General features: G+C 36.0%; 1 protein-coding gene across 1 annotated transcript; it reads left to right on the top strand.

Moving 5' to 3' along the window:
• Positions 1 to 7504: 7504 nt before the first annotated feature.
• LOC114519772 (neurogenic locus notch homolog protein 1-like) lies at positions 7505 to 19161 on the top strand. The gene is made up of 12 exons (XM_028539945.1): positions 7505 to 7517; positions 7896 to 8417; positions 9746 to 9862; positions 13687 to 14208; positions 14532 to 14645; positions 14934 to 15250; positions 15416 to 15557; positions 16226 to 16339; positions 16496 to 16815; positions 16908 to 17049; positions 17374 to 17490; positions 19086 to 19161. The coding sequence occupies exons 1-12, from the start codon at positions 7505 to 7507 to the stop codon at positions 19106 to 19108; spliced, it is 2463 nt and encodes an 820-aa protein (XP_028395746.1). The 3' UTR covers positions 19109 to 19161.
• Positions 19162 to 20988: the final 1827 nt, after the last annotated feature.

The following is a 20988-nucleotide window of genomic DNA, read 5'->3' as shown; positions in this document are numbered from 1 at the left end:
TCATTTCCTAGTCTTTCCGCTGCAAAGTCAACTAGTCGTAGATTTCCGTAGACCTTCGTACACTGTCGTCACATCTTCGTATATTCGTAATGTCTTCTTTGAGCCGGAGTGTTTAAAAAATCGTGAAAATCAAATTATCTTTTTCGTGATTCGGTAAATCTTAAAAGATCGTGACAAGACTGCCTCCTTGCCTCCCTCCCCCCTCAACTAAGTTGCGGAAACACTTTTTGAAAACATCAGAAAGCAAGGGATGTTTTCAGTTTGAATCGTTCTTCTTCAGCTTATTTATTTATTTACCTATATTCACTTGTATGCAATACCCGAGAATTAAGGATTGCAGTACAACTTGAAACATCGTGACACGTCACCGAAATATTTTCGATGCAAGAATATTCTAGAGGTTTAAAGGGTCTTAATTTCGAGTGGTATTATACACACTTCAAATTCAAGCATAGAAAAGTTAGGGAAAAATTAGTCAACTATAAGTCCTATGGCAGGAATCGAACCATGCGCATGCGCCAGTGTATATATAAATATATATATATATATATATATATATATATATATATATATATATATATATATATATATATATATATATATATATATATATATATATATATATATATATATATATATATGCTTCAACTCGTCGGCAAACGATAACAAGGTTTTTTCGATTGCGACTGCTTCCTTGCAATGTCATAACTCTTCTCCTCCGCATTCCAATAATCGGACGTAGTTATGGTCTCGGCTAACAACTGGATCCTGATATATCTGTTGCGAGAGTGATATATCTGTTGCGAGAGAAACGGGTACATGGCGTTCGTTACTCCACGGGAGAGGATCGTCCCACGTCTCAAGAACTTACCAATGACGCAGCTCTTCTCGAAGGTTGTTATCAACCTTAACAGGGCGACAGCTACGCAGACCCCTAGCGATAGCATAATTCATTCTTCGAGTAAAAGTTGGGAACCTGGGACAGCTAGAGAGAAGGAGACACATTTTCCCACCAAGCATTGAAGGGCCCTAACGGACACACTTGATCGCCCCCAAAACTTCTCGCAATAACTGTAAAAATTGTTCTTTCTTAACTCGGGGCAGGTGAAATGTTTGCGCCCCTGAATCCGAGAGGAATCCCAAGTACGGGACTATTTTCATTGGGATTAGAATTGATTTTGATAGACCCAGAAAGTAAACCAAACGGATTAAATAATAGGCCACGATAAAGATAGCTGAATTGGCAACCGCCAAATGCCGCAGGTCAATAGTATGCAACTGAACATAAGCAGCACAGGAGAAGTCAATCTGCAATTCACCGTTATGACGATCATCAATATATAGAGAACAAGGTATGCCGACAGACCGGAAAAAGTTAGTAGCCAAAAAACCAGTTGTGTGATAAATGAGAGGCGATATTTCCAACCAAAGGGAAGGGTGTTGCATACGAAGTACCAACCACCCCACTGGATACCAAAGTAAGTACGAATTTCTTCCGTCAGCAAAATATGGTCATAGCCAGATTTATCATCTAGCACAGTCTGATAGTTTTCTTGGCCTATGTATCGAAGAAGATGAGTCACACTGTCTAACTTAAATGGAACATCCCGCATCCGTAAGTTCAAGAGGCGCGTGTCATGACATAATCTGGGTTTTGTGGGTTCGACTGTTAACGGCAAGGCCAAATGTGGTGCCGCGGAAAGAGTTTCACCAACTCGACCTCGAAGTGATATCGCGCCAGTTCGGAGTCGAACAGATTTTCGTAAATGAAATGCTCGAAAACTGCACGTTTGTGAAGGTGAAAACAAGTGAATTTAGACTTTCTATAATTTATCCTAATTTTCTATCGTGTTTTCAAGTAGTGCCCGAAGGGGGGCAACGAAACTGAACGATAATCGGCCACAGAATACGGCCTAAACCCATTCATAGCAAATGTATTACACCCTCGGACAGTCATTGTTCGGTGGCATCCAAACGAGCAACTGTTATAGGCGAAATAAAGAGAGCAGTCAAATGTTCTACCGATTGTGTTACCCAAAAACAATCATTAAAGCAAATAAAACAATTGTTTGTGCACAATGGTTACCCTAGCTGCCAAATTCGTTAAAGGAGTTATAAAACGCACTCGTGTTCCCGACAGACACCAGAGCGAAGATCAACAAGAGACTATTTACCTCAAACTCCCATGCATTTATCAACAAAGAATATAAACGACAGGCCTCAGGAGTGTTAAACCGATAACGTATTAAGAATGTTGAAATACACCTTGTGAATGGCAGATCATTATCGAAAGTGTTTGGGCCAATGAAGAATAAAAAAAACTGCCCACGTAACTGCGAAACATGTAAATCAGTTATCAAACTGAATCGCTGCTTGATGAAGAATGTCATTTACGAAATTAAGTGTGTGATATGTGGAACCATCAACATAGGGGAGACTAGCAAAACAAAAGGAACACGAATTAAATAGCATTTAACAATGGAGAAACAAACCCTGTTTAAATATTTATCATCACATAAGAATCATAAAGGAAATGATTATACAGGGACCGCGAAGGGGGTGGGGGGTGGCAGGCTTTAGCCCCCCCCCAATAATTTTCTAAATGCATGTGATTCCTTTATAGCGATTTTTATATGGCCATAATAATACGAATAAAAACTCCTTATAGTAAGTTGTGTAATCATAATTATGTGTTCACTATCCGCGTCGGTGAACAATGTTTTCATTGCAGTGTTTACAAGAAAAATATAAATATGGACCCCCCCCGATGGTTCACTCTTTCGGCTTCGCTAGCCCCCCCCCCCAAATCCAAAAACTGCTCCGCGGTCCCTGTTATATATATAAGATCACTTGGAGAATCTTGCATTCAAATAATTCAAATATTCGAAATGACGAAGAACGAAGATATACAGGGTGTATAAAAAAAATGTCCCAAAAGTAAAATTTTCGTTTTGTAGGCTATTTTGCAGAATTTGGCAAATTTTTGTGTTCCTTGAGATAGTTAAGACTTATCTGGTATACCTAGGCCAAGTTTGGTTTTTCATTAGCAAAATTATGCTACCGGTGGGGTGGTTCCTTTCCACTGATATTGAGGGGGCTTGCGCGCGAAAATTTGAAGCTGAAATTGAGATATTATTTAGCTGTTTAAAAGTAGAAAAGCTTTTTAATAAACTGTCAAAGTTTCAGGAAAAATAATGCATAATGGGAGCAACGCGCGACCTCTAAAAGTTACAAATATTTCATTGCGCGCAGTGGATTAAGTGCATCGTTGATTTTCGCGTGACCGATCTCGTACAAGGCGCAGTACTGTATATATATATATATATATATATATATATATATATATATATATATATATATATATATATATATATTATATATATAATATATTATATATATATATATGTATATATACACCCATTTGCAAAAACGTTGGCCGCAGATAGATAGATAGATAGATACTCGAAGTCTAATTAGAATTGCATATGATTACATTTGCATGGGATTTCAATCATAATATCACCGTTTACTATCATTTCATATAAGTAAATCACAAAATAAACTTTGGTATCTAAATCAATATTTATTCACCTCCTACGTTTCGGGGCATGCCCCTTCTTCAAGGATGAATATAGAAGTCAATGGCCTAATGTCCTTTATATACCTTTAGTAATTACCCTACATATTATTCAAAGTCTCTTACATTTAATCCCCGAGGTACAAACGAATCTAATTTGTATACCCAAAATGCCTCCCTTTGTGTTGGCTTATCAACATTGGTCTTATCAATAATGATAACCCTCACATCCCTTAAACCTTTATGCCCAGGGCCAAAAAAATGTGCATATAAGTGCTCCGCAGCCATTTTTCTGCCCCCTTGTTCGTACTTCCTCATAGAGCTTTTATGGTTATTAAACCTCTTCCTAAAAGATGTAATGGTACTCCCCACATAAATCTTAGAGCAACTGATACACCGTATCACATAAATTACGCCTTCTGAATCACAATCAAAAGAATAATTTATCCAATACTTATTAACCCCATATTCAAATTTCTGCGTTTCCTCTACATAACAACATATTTGGCATATAGATTTCCCACACTTATTCATCCCCTTATCTTTTCCTGTATCAATTTCTCGTTTTACTTTAGATCTTACTAAATTATCAGCTAAATTTCGCGGTCTTCTAAACGAAATCAAAGGCTTTTTATCATTAAACACTTCCTTCATCTCATCCGAAGCAAGCAGCACAGGCCATAAAGACTTAACCTTATCGCTAACTTTCGATAACGCCGGATGAAAATTCAAAACTAAAGGTATTACGTTTGAATCCACAACCTTTCCCTTATTTTGAAACAGCAAAACCCTTCTATCCTTACCCTTAACTTTTTCGCATTGCGAAGATACTCGTGTTTTTTCAAAACCTCTTTCATACAAATAACCTTTAAATTCCTCAACTCGCTGGTCAAATTTACCTTCCGAACTACAAATCCGTCTCAATCTAAGTGCCTGCCCATACGGAATAGCCTGCTTTACATGCTTCGGATGGCATGATCTAGAATCCAAATACTGGTGTGTATCTGTAGGCTTTGAATACACATCAGTAGAAATACCCCCTCCCACTTCCTTACTAATTGTAACATCAAGAAATGACACCTGATTTTCCGAGTAATCCCAAGTATAACTTATTTTCTCATGAAAAGAATTTATAAATTCCAAAAACTCTCGCAACTTTTCAATACCATGCAACCAAATAATTGATTGTGATTCAGAAGGCGTAATTTATGTAATACGGTGTATCAGTTGCTCTAAGATTTATGTGGGGAGTACCATTACATCTTTTAGGAAGAGGTTTAATAACCATAAAAGCTCTATGAGGAAGTACGAACAAGGGGGCAGAAAAATGGCTGCGGAGCACTTATATGCACATTTTTTTTGCCCTGGGCATAAAGGGATGTGAGGGTTATCATTATTGATAAGACCAATGTTGATAAGCCAACACAAAGGGAGGCATTTTGGGTATACAAATTAGATTCGTTTGTACCTCGGGGATTAAATGTAAGAGACTTTGAATAATAATTATGTAGGGTAATTACTAAATGTATACAAAGGACATTAGGCCATTGACTTCTATATTCATCCTTGAAGAAGGGGCATGCCCCGAAACGTAGGAGGTGAATAAATATTGATTTAGATACCAAAGTTTATTTTGTGATTTACTTATATATATATATATATATAAATATAAAATATAAAATATATATATATATATATATATATATATATATATACAAATATATATATTATAAAATATATAAAAATGTTGGCCGCAGATAGAAAGATAGATAGATAGATATAATTAGAATTGCATATGATTACATTTGCATGGGATTTAAATCAAATTACACAACATAAATATGCAATTCTAATTAGATTTCGGGTATCTATCTATATATCTATCTGCGGCAATAATATAAAATATTATTAGGGTTGAAAATATACGGCCTTTGCGAGTTGCTATAACTACAGTGCTTCCTCGCCCAAAAAATATTTCCATACTTCTTTTCTCAAATACCACGTACTCTCCAAACCTCTGAACCCACATAAATTTTCTAGCAATCATGTTACCATCCCTATGCTTGGTTATGCAAGGCTTAATTGCATGTGTTTAGATATATGCATATAAAATAACCGTAAAGATAGGAATATCAATTGCATGACAGGGATTGGTGATTGTTTTTTGCCGCAAGATGCCTGAGTAAAAATAATTTTTGGCCATTTGCAATCAATAATAATTACTTTTCCTTTCATGCATGACATTTCGTGCGATTGAATAAAGTAGTAAGGTGAAAATATCAATCACCCTGTGAGAACGTGCGCATCTGGATCAACAGTATAGTATGTCGTTGTCAAGTTTAGCTGTTCCCTTTAAAAATATGCATGCTTTAGGCAGCTGCAAGGCTCTTATATAAATCAATGGGGTTTTATATTCCGCGTGGTCGAGCATATTTTTTAAAAATATTCTCGTGTATGAAATCTTAGACATTATAGACTTATCAACTGCAAAATCATAGTCATGGCAAGCATGCATGGCGCTAGTTTAAAAATCGAATATAGCGTGGCGTATACAAAATTATTGAGGAATTATTACAATTTGCTATCTATGCAACCCCCATTTTGAGAAGTCATATTTGTCCAAAGTTTAGATTTATGGTTCTTATGTTTAATTTCCTAAATTGTGTGATAAATTGTATAGCTGTAAAATATTCTACCGGCATTACGTGGGCTGGGCCTTATTTCGTACACCTGAGTAATTATTACGAATTCTGGCTCTACGCTGAAAAGGGTAAATCTCGAATACCCCGAAATAACTTTGGAATAAGGATTTTTTCTATCACCTCATAGTGATATTCACTTTTTTAATTTGATAAAGCAGAATTGATAAATATCTTACAGCTTAAAATTCAATTTGGATGAATATGAAATGTTTTAATGTTTTAATGCGCAAATGTTTTATTTCACGGTGTGAAATGCTTGGTAACTCTGCCAGTTGAGGTGATCTCTTTGTGATTTAGGTTCCCTTCGTGGTTATTGTCTTTTCTGTGCCATCTAAGGATATGATTTCACTGGCTTGCTTCTCCAGTTTGTTCACCATCTCAAGTGCACTATCTGACACCACCGAAATTGGTAAAATTAAAAAATATTCAGCTAAAAAACTCAATACGTAGGCTTCAAACTTGGTGAGAAAAAAGATTCATTGATTCAAAATATGTTTTGCACAAAAGATTTAAAGCTTGCACACGGCAAAAACGAATTATCTGAATTGATAACCTTGTACATACTTTTAGCCTCAAAATAGCCATGTGTATGATGAGTTGCCAAGAGATTGCATAATGCGTATTTAGAAGAAAAACCGAACTTTTTAAAGTTATTCAATTGTTTTCTCTTTGATAGCGATACAGAAATGCACAATGTGAACCACTGATCAGATTTTTCGTAGAAACTTCATAAACACCAATTTCTGCGGTGTTACACCATCTCCAAGTCGTTTTAAAAGATCGAAATCCTGATACGGAGAGATGATTGGTGGGTTGTTGGTGTTTTCGTTTCACTTTACTGCATGTGGATACGAGAACATTTTGAGCTGTGGGTTGGATGTTTGTATCTTAGCTCTGCATCATAGGTTGGTATTATAGGTTGAATGGTTGTTGCTGGAACCTTTTCGCGGTAGGTTTAGGTGGAGGTATAGTGTTTGGCGTCCTTTTAGGTGCAAGGGGCAGATGTGAAGATACAATTGCAACTGGCTGTTCTGAATATCTTCAGGTTTTTCTGTGTATTCTGGCTGCAGATCTCGAGGGGTGGACGTTAGGATGTTGTAATTCATTCAGTTGTATTTACAGATTTATGGCCTATAACAGCGCTGGTTGTAATTGTAGTAGAGATATTGCCTTTTTTTTTCAGTACTCCTGCATTTCGCTGGAGTCTTGGCACGTTGCCATAGCTATGGACAGTCCAGGTGTATTGACTCTATAGTATACTTCAGAAAGGAACGAACATGGCAGGAAGGAATCCCTTTCATTTCAGGCATTATATCACTGACAATCTCAGTTGTATCATCGATTTGGAGCTGTTGTAGCCAATCAGCATCGTTTTATAAAATCGCATAAAAATACCAAAAATGCGAGATTTATCCATTCTGTTTTATCCAATGAAATTTTAATATCACTATGCGGTGATAAGCAACACATCAATCGAAAGATAATGACTTGAAATTTAATCCTCAAAGACAACTTCATTCTCAAACATGACTGAAACTACGTTACTATAAATCTAGGAAGCTAGGTTAATTAAAAGCTTTGCACCAATATAAAATTTAATTTTTTTTTACATTTAGGTGTGAACATCGTAAGATTCTCAAGAGGCGCTGCAATTACAGTTAATAGTTTGGGTTTGAAAGTGCAATATGATGGCGTATATAACCTTTATGTCCGAGTTTCAAGTGCATTTCGCGGAAAAACAGAGGGCCTTTGTGGAAGCACTGAAGGCAACCGTAACGTTCTTAAAAAACGTGACGGTAAAAAAACCCGAAATGTTCAGGAATTTGCTAACTCCTGGAGAACTGAAAGCTTGTGCGAGGCTCCGCCTCCTATGCGAAATCCTTGCGACAGCGCAAGCAAAGCAATAGTGCGAGAGGCAAAAAATAAATGTGCTTTACTGCGGCGGCATCCCTTTTCGGAATGCCATCACAAAGTAGATAATATCAATGGTTTTATTCACGATTGTGAGTATGATGTATGCGGTTGCAAGGAGCACCCTTCAGCATGCCTATGTGAAGAATACGCTGCCTACGCCACCTCTTGTCAGCTTGCAGGAGTCAACATCCAGTGGAGACATCTTCGTCATTTCCGTCATTGCAGTAAGTTCAGTTTTGTCATAGGCAACACAAAGTTCTTAATACGTACGTCGTGTAAAAATGTGACCATGTATCTTTTTTACCGGAAAAGTAGTCAAAAATTATTGCAAACACATTTTTTGTTGGTCTAAAACGAATTTCCCTCTTGTTTAGGCAGCAGGTATTGTTTGAAAGAAAGATGTCAAATTCCAAGTCATAAAAATAAGACGCTGTTAAATTATGCAATTTTCCTTGCAATTTGCAATGCAATTTTAATTTGTAGGCAGTTAGTATATCACATTTGATGCTAAGTTTTTGAAGACGCTGCCACGCTGCTCCGTGGTTAATCTGTATAGAATGTTCGAAATTCTAAGAAAACGTTAGCTGATCGTAAGAAATGTTCGTATTTGACAACTTTTGATGCCCCAAGAGTAGAATTACATTACAAGTTGCAAGGAAAGTTGCATAGTGTCACCTACCTTCTCATATTACCTTTTAAGCGCAAAATACGTCACGGCAATCGCTTTGAGTTTTGATAGGGCGGGGATATAGTTTTTTTTGTAAGAATCTGAAATAAAACTAATTTACTGAACTCATGAAAAACTAACTACTCACTAGTATAGGTATTCAATATCTGGAATTGGAAAATTAACAGTTATATTTTTACCACCTTTATGTTAATTTCAATGTGGCTTCTCGTCCGCATTCTAAATTGACCACTAGTGTGTAACTAATTTAGTTACACTAAGTTTTTTACCCTCCTTCGGCCATAATAAAAAAGATACAAAATTTTTCTAACTATCTTCGGTTTAGTATGGTTTACAGGGGCGTAACTAGAACGATAATTGGGGGGGTGAATATTCATATATTCAGTTCTGCCCGACGGATTTCTATTGTAAGCTATTGCAATTACAAAAGGAATTCGTAGGGCAGAACTGGATATATGAATATTCACCCCCCAATTATCCTTCTAGTTACGCCACTGATGGTTTAGTATGTTTTCCTGCATTCCGATTGGTTAAGATTGACTGTCTCTGAAGTGACGTCACTGGCCGGTGAATATTTAACATCTATTTACTCGAGATCTGTCGAATATCGATGGTGAAATGATGAAAAGCTTTTTTTGTCGTTTTCCATTAAGAATTTTCAAGTAATAATATATCTTTTTATGAAATTATGTTGATTATTAGAAGGCAATATTCACTTCGCATTGTGCTCAGTGAAGATAAGTTTGTTATCCCCTCGCCTTTGGCGATTATTTGTTAAATATTACACTTACCAGCATGGCGACATTTTAAGGCTTATAATTATAATCAATGCGATTATCAAACTAAGCACTTGTTTTAATTTAGACTCTCCATGTGCCTACGCGCCATGTTTAAATGGGGGCACTTGCACTAACAAAGGAAGAGATCATTTTGAATGTGAATGTCCTAAAGGTTACAACGGTACCCGGTGCGAAATTGGAGGTAAGGTAATTGGCAGCCTCGTACCAAGGCGCTTTAATAGTAAAAAATGATGTTGCATTCAGTTATTGTATAGAGGTCAGCTCATAAAAACGCGAGAGTGCGGGGGTGCTTGGGGTGGTTTTGACAAATTTAACGCCAGGCAGAAAATGAATTTAACATGTAAACAATCAAATGAATTATATAATATAATGTAATACAATATAATTATATGCTATAATTACGTGAATTATATCCAGGTTTTTACAGATACACCGGTTTTTAAAAATGTTATAGGTTGATTAATATTGAACATTTCATGTTACAAATTATATCCAATAAGTATCACTTATGGAAACAATTTACTTTTAAATTCAAGTTGTTGCCAAATCGCGTTGAATTCATCATCGGATTATTAAACCTGTAAACAAAGGAATATGAGTTTATCTCATATGTTGTAAATGCGCTGGCTTTTCCCAATAGTAATATGTAAATACGGCATGCGATTATTCGAATATAGTCACTCCGACGGAAAATATTTAAATAAAAGTACCGTCAGATGATTCTTCGCCAAAAAATTATAAATAATGAAAATAAAAACTGCAAAATACAAGCGTTTTCCAGAAATCGGTCATGATTTGCCAGAAATCGGTCATTTTCTGCTAGGCGCTTACTCGCTAAACGAAACCACTCCATGTACCCTTGCGTGCTTTCTTTTTTCTGTTGAACTCTATACAATACCCTGATGCAATGTTATATATTTTACTATTAAAGCGCCTGGGTACGAGGCTGAGTATTTAGTATTATGTGTATTTCAGTTTTTACCGAAGCGAAATGCTTTGCATGGAAAGCTCAAATCTGAAATCAACTTTTTAATTAATTTGTTTTAACACAAACTGCAACTACAAACAAATATACGCGTGTAAAAAAATTTACCATCGAATTCAATTCCCCTCTTATCCCGCAATATTCAATTTAATTTGCAAATTTTGGCAAATATTGCGCCACATTTCACGACAAAACAAAAGTTGTTTTTGACTGCAAATTTGACTCAAACACACAAAGCAACACACACACATTAACTGTTGCCGCGTTGTCATACACCGTGAGATTGGTGGAAATGCGGACGCCGTCTCCCCAATCACTTCAGTAAAACACCGCAGAGAGTGGTGTTTATGAAATCTTGACCCCAAAAATAATCACTGGTTCAAAAAAAATTACATTTGATAAGTTAAAAAAGTTCAATTTTTCCATTAATACGCATTCTTCAATCGTCTGCATGGCAGCTGTGAAAGGGCTATTTTGACGCTTAACGTGTAAACAAGGTTATAACGTTATAACGTAACAAAACAAACAGAAATAAGGTAACAAAAACCGCAGTTAACCTACAATCATGTGCAAAAATTATTCACACACGGTCATTACACCATGTATCTCTACGCCCCTCTCCCCGCAAAACAATGTTCCGATGACACCAAGCCATTTGATTTGCCGAAAATATCATTCTTAACATTGTCAATGGGAGAAGGGGAAAATAGTTAATAATTAAACGAAATATGTGACAAATGGTTTTCAAAATGAAAAAAAATGTGTTTAAAATACGCAAAGTCTCCTAATTTTTGCACAAGATTGTAGAGTGTGTTATATTATACAGTCGCGGCAATAGAAGCGTTCCGAAAAATATCGAGTTTGCTTAAATTTACCAGTTGGCTTCATCCAATATTTGAAAAACTTCTTTAAAGGCTCTTAACTTCCGGTCTCGAATTGACCACTCTCTAGTCCTATTGGTTAATGAAATAAGTAGACGCATATGATTGGACAATTCGAAATAGTTGAATAATTTGATGAACCCCGTGAGCTAACTGCCAAATTTGAGCGAATGAATAGCTCGATATTTTTCGGAATGCTTCTATTGCAGCGACTGTTTACAGTTGTCATTAATAACTGTTACCATCAATCATGGGCGCAACTAGAACGATAATTGGTTGGGCGGGGGTTCGGAGGATATTCATTCATACTATATTCAATTTTCTTGACGGATTTCTGTTGTAAGTTATTGCAATTAGAAAAGAAATTCGTCGCCCACAACTCAACATATAGATATTCACCCCCCCCCCCCTAATTATCGGTCTAGTTACGGCACTGCCATCAATTTATAAATTCTAATAATGTGTCGGTCTTGCTTCAGAAACAGGAAGGTGTAGTGCTACAGGTGACCCTCATTACACCACATTTGATGGTGAAACCTACGATTTTATGGGAAACTGTGAATATGTGCTGTCAAAGGACGTGAACAACCATTTCGTTGTTTTAACCAAGAACGAGCGCTGCAACAATTATCGTTTTAGCTGTGTTTATTCCGTTACTGTGAGAGTCCGAAAGTTAAGCATTGAAATAAAAAGAGGAGGCCACATCTTCGTATCAGGAGTTCGTAAATTCGCACCCTACTTGAATAAAGGTAACAACAATCCGTTTGCTTCGAAGGGAAGACGCATGGATACTGTATGCATGACCGTGTATTGTCCTTCTTGGTAACTCTGCATGTCAAGGCATCTAGTTAATTATAACTATAAGAAAATGATCAATAATAACAGATAAAATTTTCTCAAGCGAAATCGAACTTCTGTATCATGAGATTTATAGAATTAACGAAAATTTTGATCTATAAATTACATGTCCTTACATATATATACTAGAAACACATGCTTGCAGCAACCGCAAGCCTTTTCTAACGAAGCAAAAATATTTCCTGGCTTAACCAGACCTAACCCTCTAAGCTTATATCATGAAATGACTTAAATAGCTGATGTTTCATTTTGTTCGGAAACAACTGACACAGTCATATAAAAGGTGAAGTGAAATCACCCATTTTAGTGCTGCAATAGCCAATGCTGCATGCAGTTTATAGATTTGTACAGTTTAAGTGAGAGTTAATACATCTCTATACCTAAAAGCCTAAACCTTCAAAACATCAAAACAGCACAAATAATTTAAATCCCTAAGCACTAAATGTCGAATGTTGTTTATCGATTATTCAATTGCTGCAGATATTGCATGTCGACTCTATAAAAGCTAGTGATATTTGCGGTTACTGTATATCAAAACTACGAATTAGCTACACTTTTACGAACTCGTTTTGAAGGTAAAACGACGATTTAAAACCTTAGGTAGTCCGTTATAGGTCATTGCAAAACGGTATACCATGCATATACTCAAATATCTCAGTCAAAATATGAAATCCATTCTTACAACAATTCGAAGTAAACGAAATAGACCGTCACCTACCTCTTCTAGCATTATAAACTGCGATTCCTACCTTTTCACTACTAGTATTGAATTTTTAATATTTCCGAAGTGTTTGTATCATTTTCTTTGATTTCAAATTTCATATTGTGCTTACGAAACATTTTTTTAAAAAAATAGTTTCTAAAAGGACAGTTATATTTCTTACGTTTTTCGTTGAAATACAAACTTTTTGTCTTTGCCAAGCAACAAGTTGAGGATTACCAGTCTTTACTGGTTCAAATTTTGCGCATGCGTGCAAGTATCGTTACCATTCAGCATTCAATTAAAGTCCATAATATTTTGGACAACTTTGGATTCCGCTATGTTCTCCCGGGTTCTTGGTTTAATTCCTAATCTCCGTGCGGAATTAGTACCCTAGCTCGCACGGTGCTCTACACCGGCTCGGAGGTTAACTTTCGAACAGAGCAACATTATGGTACACTTTTCATATTAATATTTTCATAAATACTGCATCCGGCCCCCGCATACTTTTGCATGCGGATGGCTGTGTTTTTCCAGTTTAGCTTCTTATTGTCTTACGACCATCATTCCGTACTCTTTAGGTGTAGCGATATCGAAGCACGGCACAAGAACTATTGAACTTCGGACCAATTTTGGTCTTACAGTAGAATATGATGGCGTGTATAATGTTTTCGTCATGGTATCTACTCGATTCAAAGGAAAGACGGTGGGACTTTGCGGAAACTTCAATGGTAACGCTAAGGATGACTTCACAGATTCTAACTCCCGACGCAGCAGTAACATCCTTCAATTTGCCGATTCTTGGAAAGTAGACAATAGTTGTCCTAATACCAAACCGCAACCAGACCCATGTGCTCTTGCAAGCTCCTTTGCACAGGAGGCAAAGAAAAAATGCCAGTTACTAAAACAAAAACCATTTGAACAATGCCACAAATCGGCAGAAGAGATTTCACGCTTCATCAAGAATTGTGAATTTGATGTTTGTGCTTGTAATAATCATCCAGCCTCTTGCCTGTGTGAAGTATTTGCTGCATTTGCAACTTCTTGTTCGCAAGGTGGAGTTTCCATCACCTGGAGAAATCTTCCTGAATTTGCGCAGTGCAGTAAGTAGTTTGGTTACAGCAAATCATCCATATCAATATAATTTATGTCGTTTTTAGCTTCATGGTGTTTGAAGAAAGATGGTTCATCCAAATGTATTTGAGACAATCGTTCCGCGATAAAAGTTGAAACTCCGCATTGTTCTACTTAATTAAACTTTCAAATGTGTCGCATGACAGTGTAAACTAGGCCTATATAGGCTATAGGATTTTTTTTTGTTTGATAGGATTTTTTTCAAATTTCGAATTCGTGGTACTGTGGTGAATTAATTAAATATAATCTTTGCCAATTTTCTAATCTATTCTCGCACTTCTACTACTTTAAGGGGCGCCGTGTGCATCTGGTCCATGCAGAAATGGGGCTACATGTACAAATTTCGGCCACGATTATGAATGCAAATGCGCTTCTGGGTACGGTGGAAAACAATGTGAATTAAGAAGTAAGTTTATTGTGTTTATGCTAAATGTAATTATGTATCACTATGATACATTATTGTTTAATTTTTGAACAGAGCTCATTGAAATATTTAGCAAATTATATATATAGGACATGCATAGGGGACATCGTCCTCGGTATTTAAAAGCGTTGAAACTCGTATAGGCGGAAAAAGAAAAGAGATTTAGACTCCAGGTGTACAATGTTGCATTTCTGCTCCACTAATTCAATAAGTGTTACTCCGACAAACAATTAAAGCATTAATTGGTTAACTAACGCTATCAATTTTTAGGATGCGAATATTCTAGAAAATTGGGAATGGAAAGTAAAAAGATCACAGACTTACAAATAACAGCATCTTCAGAAAACAATCACAACAGGCGTGCTTCCAATGCTCGCATAAATGCAGCTAAAACACCTTATGCATGGGAACCAGGGAGGGCAGACCAAAAGCAATGGGTGCAGGTTGATTTCAAATTCCGTGCAACAATTACTGATATTTTGACTCAAGGAGATGTTAGAATCAATAAGTTTGTGCGAAGCTACACTGTTTCGTACTCCAATGATCGTTTCAGATTTAAACCTTACCGAGTGGGTGGGAAAGTTAAGGTATAATATTTTTTATTTGATTGCAATGGCAAGCATGTTAATATTTGTGTTTTTTTTTCCATTTTCACCCCACGCGTACGAGTCACCTGTCAAAACCGTTCCACGCAGATCAATAATTCAACGGTATATTATATCAAAAAGCTCTTCATTTTCCTGTATTTCCAGATATTTCAGGCTAACATTGACCATAGATGCATTGTTAGACGCACACTTAACCCAGTTATCATCGCTCGGTACATCCGAATCCATCCTAAATCATGGTATGGTTATATTACTATGCGACTTGAATTCATGGGCTGCTTCCAAGGTACATGTAATTAGTTTTGTAAAATTATAGCTTGACATTCGACAGTTACATTACCCGTTTTTATTTGAATTCAATAGGCATCGTCAAGTTCGTCAAAACGTTAGTTTTTTTTTTTAAATTTTCACATTGAAATTGAGTTTTCTTGACTTTCAAAAGCCCTTTTTAAGCTAGAGAGAAGGTGTTATACGCCTGTGTCCGAAAGGCTCACTGACACTCATTCTCATTGAGTTCATGTTACATCGAAATTTTGTTGTTTTTGAAAAATTTCCATGAAGGTTCTTTCTTAATGCGTGGAATAATTCAGGGTAAAAAACACACAAACTGTTTTTCGAGTTGCCTTCAATGAATCGTTACGAGGAGATGGAGATGTTAAACTCAATGAACTTGGAGTGTGAGTGACCTTTCAGAATACAGGCGATTATATATCTTCCATGGTCAATTATGCATGGCTTTAGAAAAGAAGTGATACCAAGCTCATAAATATACAAATAAGATGCATCCTTACAGCGATTGGGAAAAAGCAAATAGAAACCTAGCTACGACACTGGCCACTGGATAAGGCATGCATAAAATATCTTACTAGTTCCTTCCGGAGAACTGACTTCAATAGACAATAGTCTTTTCGAACGTTTGCTGTACTTTACAAATATTGAACGCAAATTTTCTAGACCAACCATGTGCAAATGAGCCATGCCAACATGAAGGACAATGTACTAACTCCGAAGGAAAAGCCGTTTGCTCATGTCTCAACGGATATTATGGCGGGAGATGTGGACAAAAAGGTACATAACATAGCATCCATTTAGAAATTTAACGGAAATAAACAAATCAGTACAACATGACTGTTCTCAATTAAAAAGAAAACATTTCCCGAACTATTACCCTGCGTTGAAATACACCATAATAGTCTTGCTTTTTAACTGCTTTTTTTTAATTAGAATGCAAGAAGCCAGCACGTCTTGGTATGGAAAATGGCAAAATATTGGACACGCAAATATCAGCTTCGTCGGAACTTAATAATAGGCGGGCAGCATATGCCAGACTGAACCTCAACGGTCGAGGAAACAAAATTGTTGCCTGGTCTCCAAGAACTACTTCTGGAGAATGGCTCCAAGTGAATTTCGGAGGTCGAGCTATTGTGACTGAGATCTTAACCCAAGGAGCCAGTAATCGCAACTGGTTTGTTAAAAGCTATTTCGTTTCTTACAGCAAAGACGGTGTAGCTTTCACTATCTACCATATTAAAGGGCGTAAAAAGGTAAAAAATTATGAATATCGTTTTAACTTCTTCTTTATATATATATATATATATATATATAAGTATAACTCTTACATAAGTATGAATCTTAGTTTTTTAGAGGAAATACAAATCATCGCATCATTTCTCGTCAAAGCGTTTCTCCTGTCATCGTCACCCAGTACATACGCATCCACCCGATGCGCTATTCAAGTGCCGTTGCTATGAGGGTTGATTTCTCCGGCTGCCTAAAAGGTTCTTAGCTTAACATATAATATTGTGTATGATATATTTGTGAAGAATTGTTTTTCGGTGCCCTGAGAGTGTTTCACGATTTTAAATGTGATAGAATGGCGTGTAGCTTTGTTCTACAATCCGTATTGTAAATATAAAGTATTATAGTAGCTTTTATTGTTTCGTAAGTTATAGTTACATTTTCTAATAGTGTGCATGATGTGGCATTAATGTATTCAGTGGGTGGTTTAGAGCTCCAATTTTATTCTACGAGGATTTTTTTTTATTTTCGAGTAAAATATCCCTATAATGAATTATGACCATATATATAATGTATATTCATAGAGTGGCCATGTCAACCACGACCGTGTCATAATGGTGGCACATGTTTCGATTTCCACGCTGATTACCGCTGTTCTTGTGGCAATGGCTGGGCAGGAAAGAACTGTGATGTTAAAATTGGTAAGAAAACATGTTTTCAGCAATTGCTTTTCTGTGAAATTACATAATTATAAAAACATATACTGTAGATGTTGTCATCATATCCGCAACTCCAGTGGCGTAACTATACAGGGTGTATCAAAAAAAATGTCCCAAATGTAAAATTTCCGTTTTTCAGAATATTTTGCAGAATTTGGCAAATTTTTGTGTTCCTAGAGATAGTTAAGACTTATCTGGTATACCTGGGCCAAGTTTGGTTTTTCATTAACAAAATTATGTTACCGGGGGGGGGGGGTTCCTTTCCACTGATATTGAGAGGGCTTGCGCGCGAAAATGTGAAGCTGAAATTGAGATATCATTTAGCTGTCTAAAAGTAGGAAAGCTTTTTAATAAACTGTCAAAGTTTCAGGAAAAATAATGCAAACTGGGAGCAACACGCGACCCCTAAAACTGACAAATATTTCATTGCGCGCAGTGAATTAAATGCATCGTTGATTTTAGCGTGACCGATCTCATGCAAGGCTTGGCAAATGAATAAATTAAAGCGAGAAACTGAACAAGAAGACGAAGCGATTTAATCACAAGATTTTTATTCTTGATGTTAATCCTCAACATTTCCACCTTTTCTTTCTAAGCAAACTGAGGCTCGTCTGAGCATGGTAAACACTGAACGGCGAACCACATTTTTCTGTCCTGCCTCAAATTATCCATTTCGTTCGAAATTCTTTCTTGCAAATCTCCTACGCTACCACCGGCAAATCTAGGCGAATGGGCAGACAAATGGTTCGCTGTTCAGTGTTTAGTATGCTCAGACAAGCCGCAGTTTGCTTAGAATGAAATGGTGGACATGCTGAGGATTAGCATCACGAATAAATCGCTTTGTTTTTGTTTTTAGTTTCTCGCTTTAATTTATTCATTTGGCCAGCCTTACATGAGATCGGTCACGCTAAAATCAACGATGCATTTAATCCACTGCGCGCAATGAAATATTTGTCACCTTTAGGGGTCGCGCGTTGCTCTCAGTATGCATTATTTTTCCTGAAACTTTGACAGTTTATTAAAAACCTTTCCTACTTTTAGACAGCTAGATAATATCTCAATTTTAGCTTCACATTTTCGCGCGCAAGCCCTCTCAATATCATGGAAAGGAAGCACTCCCCGGTAACATAATTTTGTTAATGAAAAACCAAACTTGGCCTAGGTATACCAAATAAGTCTTAACTATCTCTAGGAACACAAAAATTTGCCAAATTCTGCAAAATATCCTGAAAAACGGAAATTTTACATTTATGACATTTTTTTGATACACCCTGTAGAACGATAATTGGGGGGGTGAATATTCATATATTCAGCTCTGCCCTACGGATTTCTTTTTTAATTGCTATAGCTTACAATAGAAATCAGTCGGGCTGAACTGAATATATGAATATTCACCCCTCCCCAAATTATCGTTCTAGTTACGCCCCTGGGCAACTCTCACCTAACTAAGAAAAACGTAACAGCCTCGTTAAAGTTCACAGAGTTACCATACTTAATGCACACTTGCAGCACTCATTCATGTACATGCAGCATGCACGTCATCTTTAACATATTCAAATTTCATTAATTTTTTGTAGCAAATTGCAAGCCACGCAGATAAGGAAAGTGCCATATTTCAAGGAAGCATTAAAAGTATACACAATAGAGCAATAATACATATACTAGCAGAAAAATAGTTGAATAGTTGAATATTTTGTTTAGATCAGACTTGTAAGCAACTTATTCAATAAAATACCAGTTGTAGTCAGTGATATCTCGTACGGATTGATTGTGTATAGAATATTCTATTCTTATAAGTTGGCATAGTTGCCATAGGCTTAGAGTATGTGGGTCTAAGGGGCGCATCAGCCCTTGGAGGAGAAATCTTACTGGCGGGCTCAGCCCCTCTAGAAATTTTCCAGAAGGTAGTAATTGCATATATATTTATTATTATGCATTACTAATGCAATCTCGATTGTGATTGTCTAAAAACCTCTAGATAACTCAAATTTCGGCTTAATAATTCTCGATATCACACTCAAGGTCATCCTATAAAAAAATCGGATTTCGCTGTGTATATTAATTTTTTGCATTTTGAGTGGACATGCGATGTTTTTCACGTGTTAAAAAATGCCATACACGGCCTTGGATTGGACGTACGATATTCTTCACACGTGAAAAATCGCCGTATGTCATTTTTGCGGCAATTTGTTTAGTAAAAATTTGAACACACTAGGTGATAAAATGCGAGTTAAAGTGTTTTAGTTTGAGAACATTCAATCAATTCCAAACAGTTTTGACATTCAATCTATTCCACTCCAATCTATTCCAAACAATCTATTCCAAACAGTTTTATTCGTCGACCGCCATTCGACACAATCAATGTCGACCGCCATTCGACACAATCAATGTCGATATATATATATATATATATATATATATATATATATATATATATAGATATATAGATAGATACCCGAAATCTAATTAGAATTGCATATGTTGTGTAATATGATTGAAATCCCATGCAAATGTATTCATATGCAATTCTAATTAAACTTCGAGTATCTATCTATCTATCTATCTGTGGCCAACGTTTTTGCAAATGGTGTATATATATATATATATATATATATATATATATATATATATATATATATAACTATATATATATATATATAATTATATATATATATATATATATATATATATATACACCCATTTGCAAAAACGTTGGCCGCAGATAGATAGATAGATAGATAGATACTCGAAATCTAAATAGAATTGCATATGTTGTGTAATATGATTGAAATCCCATGCAAATGCAATCATATGCAATTCTAATAAGACTTCGAGTATCTATATATATATATATATATATATATATATATATATATATATATATATATATATATATATATATATATATAATAAGAATTTAATATATATATAGATATATATATATCATAAGAATTTAATTAAACCAATTATAATTTCGCCAAAGTTACAACACGCGAGTTCTCCTTAATATCTATTGGACTAAACCTTATCATGCCAGAAAAAGTGATCAAACTTCATCATAACGACAACGCCAAAAAGCTGTCGCAACTGGCAATACTACAGCCTTTAAATTTCATCGTAGTAAGGTAAACAGAATGAGGAAGAGATGTCGTAGGAACTATTACACTTGTAAATTCAGCCATCTTAAACATACTAACCCGAAAGAATGGTGGAAAATAAAAAAGTTAAAGGCATTTGTGGAATGACGTCATCTTCAAGTGGTGTCGCAGTTGCAAATTGATAATCTTGACCAGATGCCGGCTCCAACTGATATTGCAAATATAATTAATAATAGCTTTCTGGATCCAATGAAAGAATATAATCCTCTCAATGACCTTGATTTACAAAAATTGATATATGCCGCGGATAATATCTCACATGCTGACATGAGGAAGACCACGCTGGAATTAGTATGAAGTAAATTAAAATCATTGAACAGCG

Source organism: Dendronephthya gigantea, unplaced genomic scaffold (genome assembly GCF_004324835.1).
Source record: "Dendronephthya gigantea isolate DGI-Jeju-01 unplaced genomic scaffold, DenGig_1.0 000014F, whole genome shotgun sequence".
NCBI classification, from domain to species: domain Eukaryota; kingdom Metazoa; phylum Cnidaria; class Anthozoa; order Malacalcyonacea; family Nephtheidae; genus Dendronephthya; species Dendronephthya gigantea.
Note: the sequence above shows the minus strand (reverse complement) of the source record. Positions and strands in the feature narration are given on the sequence as shown.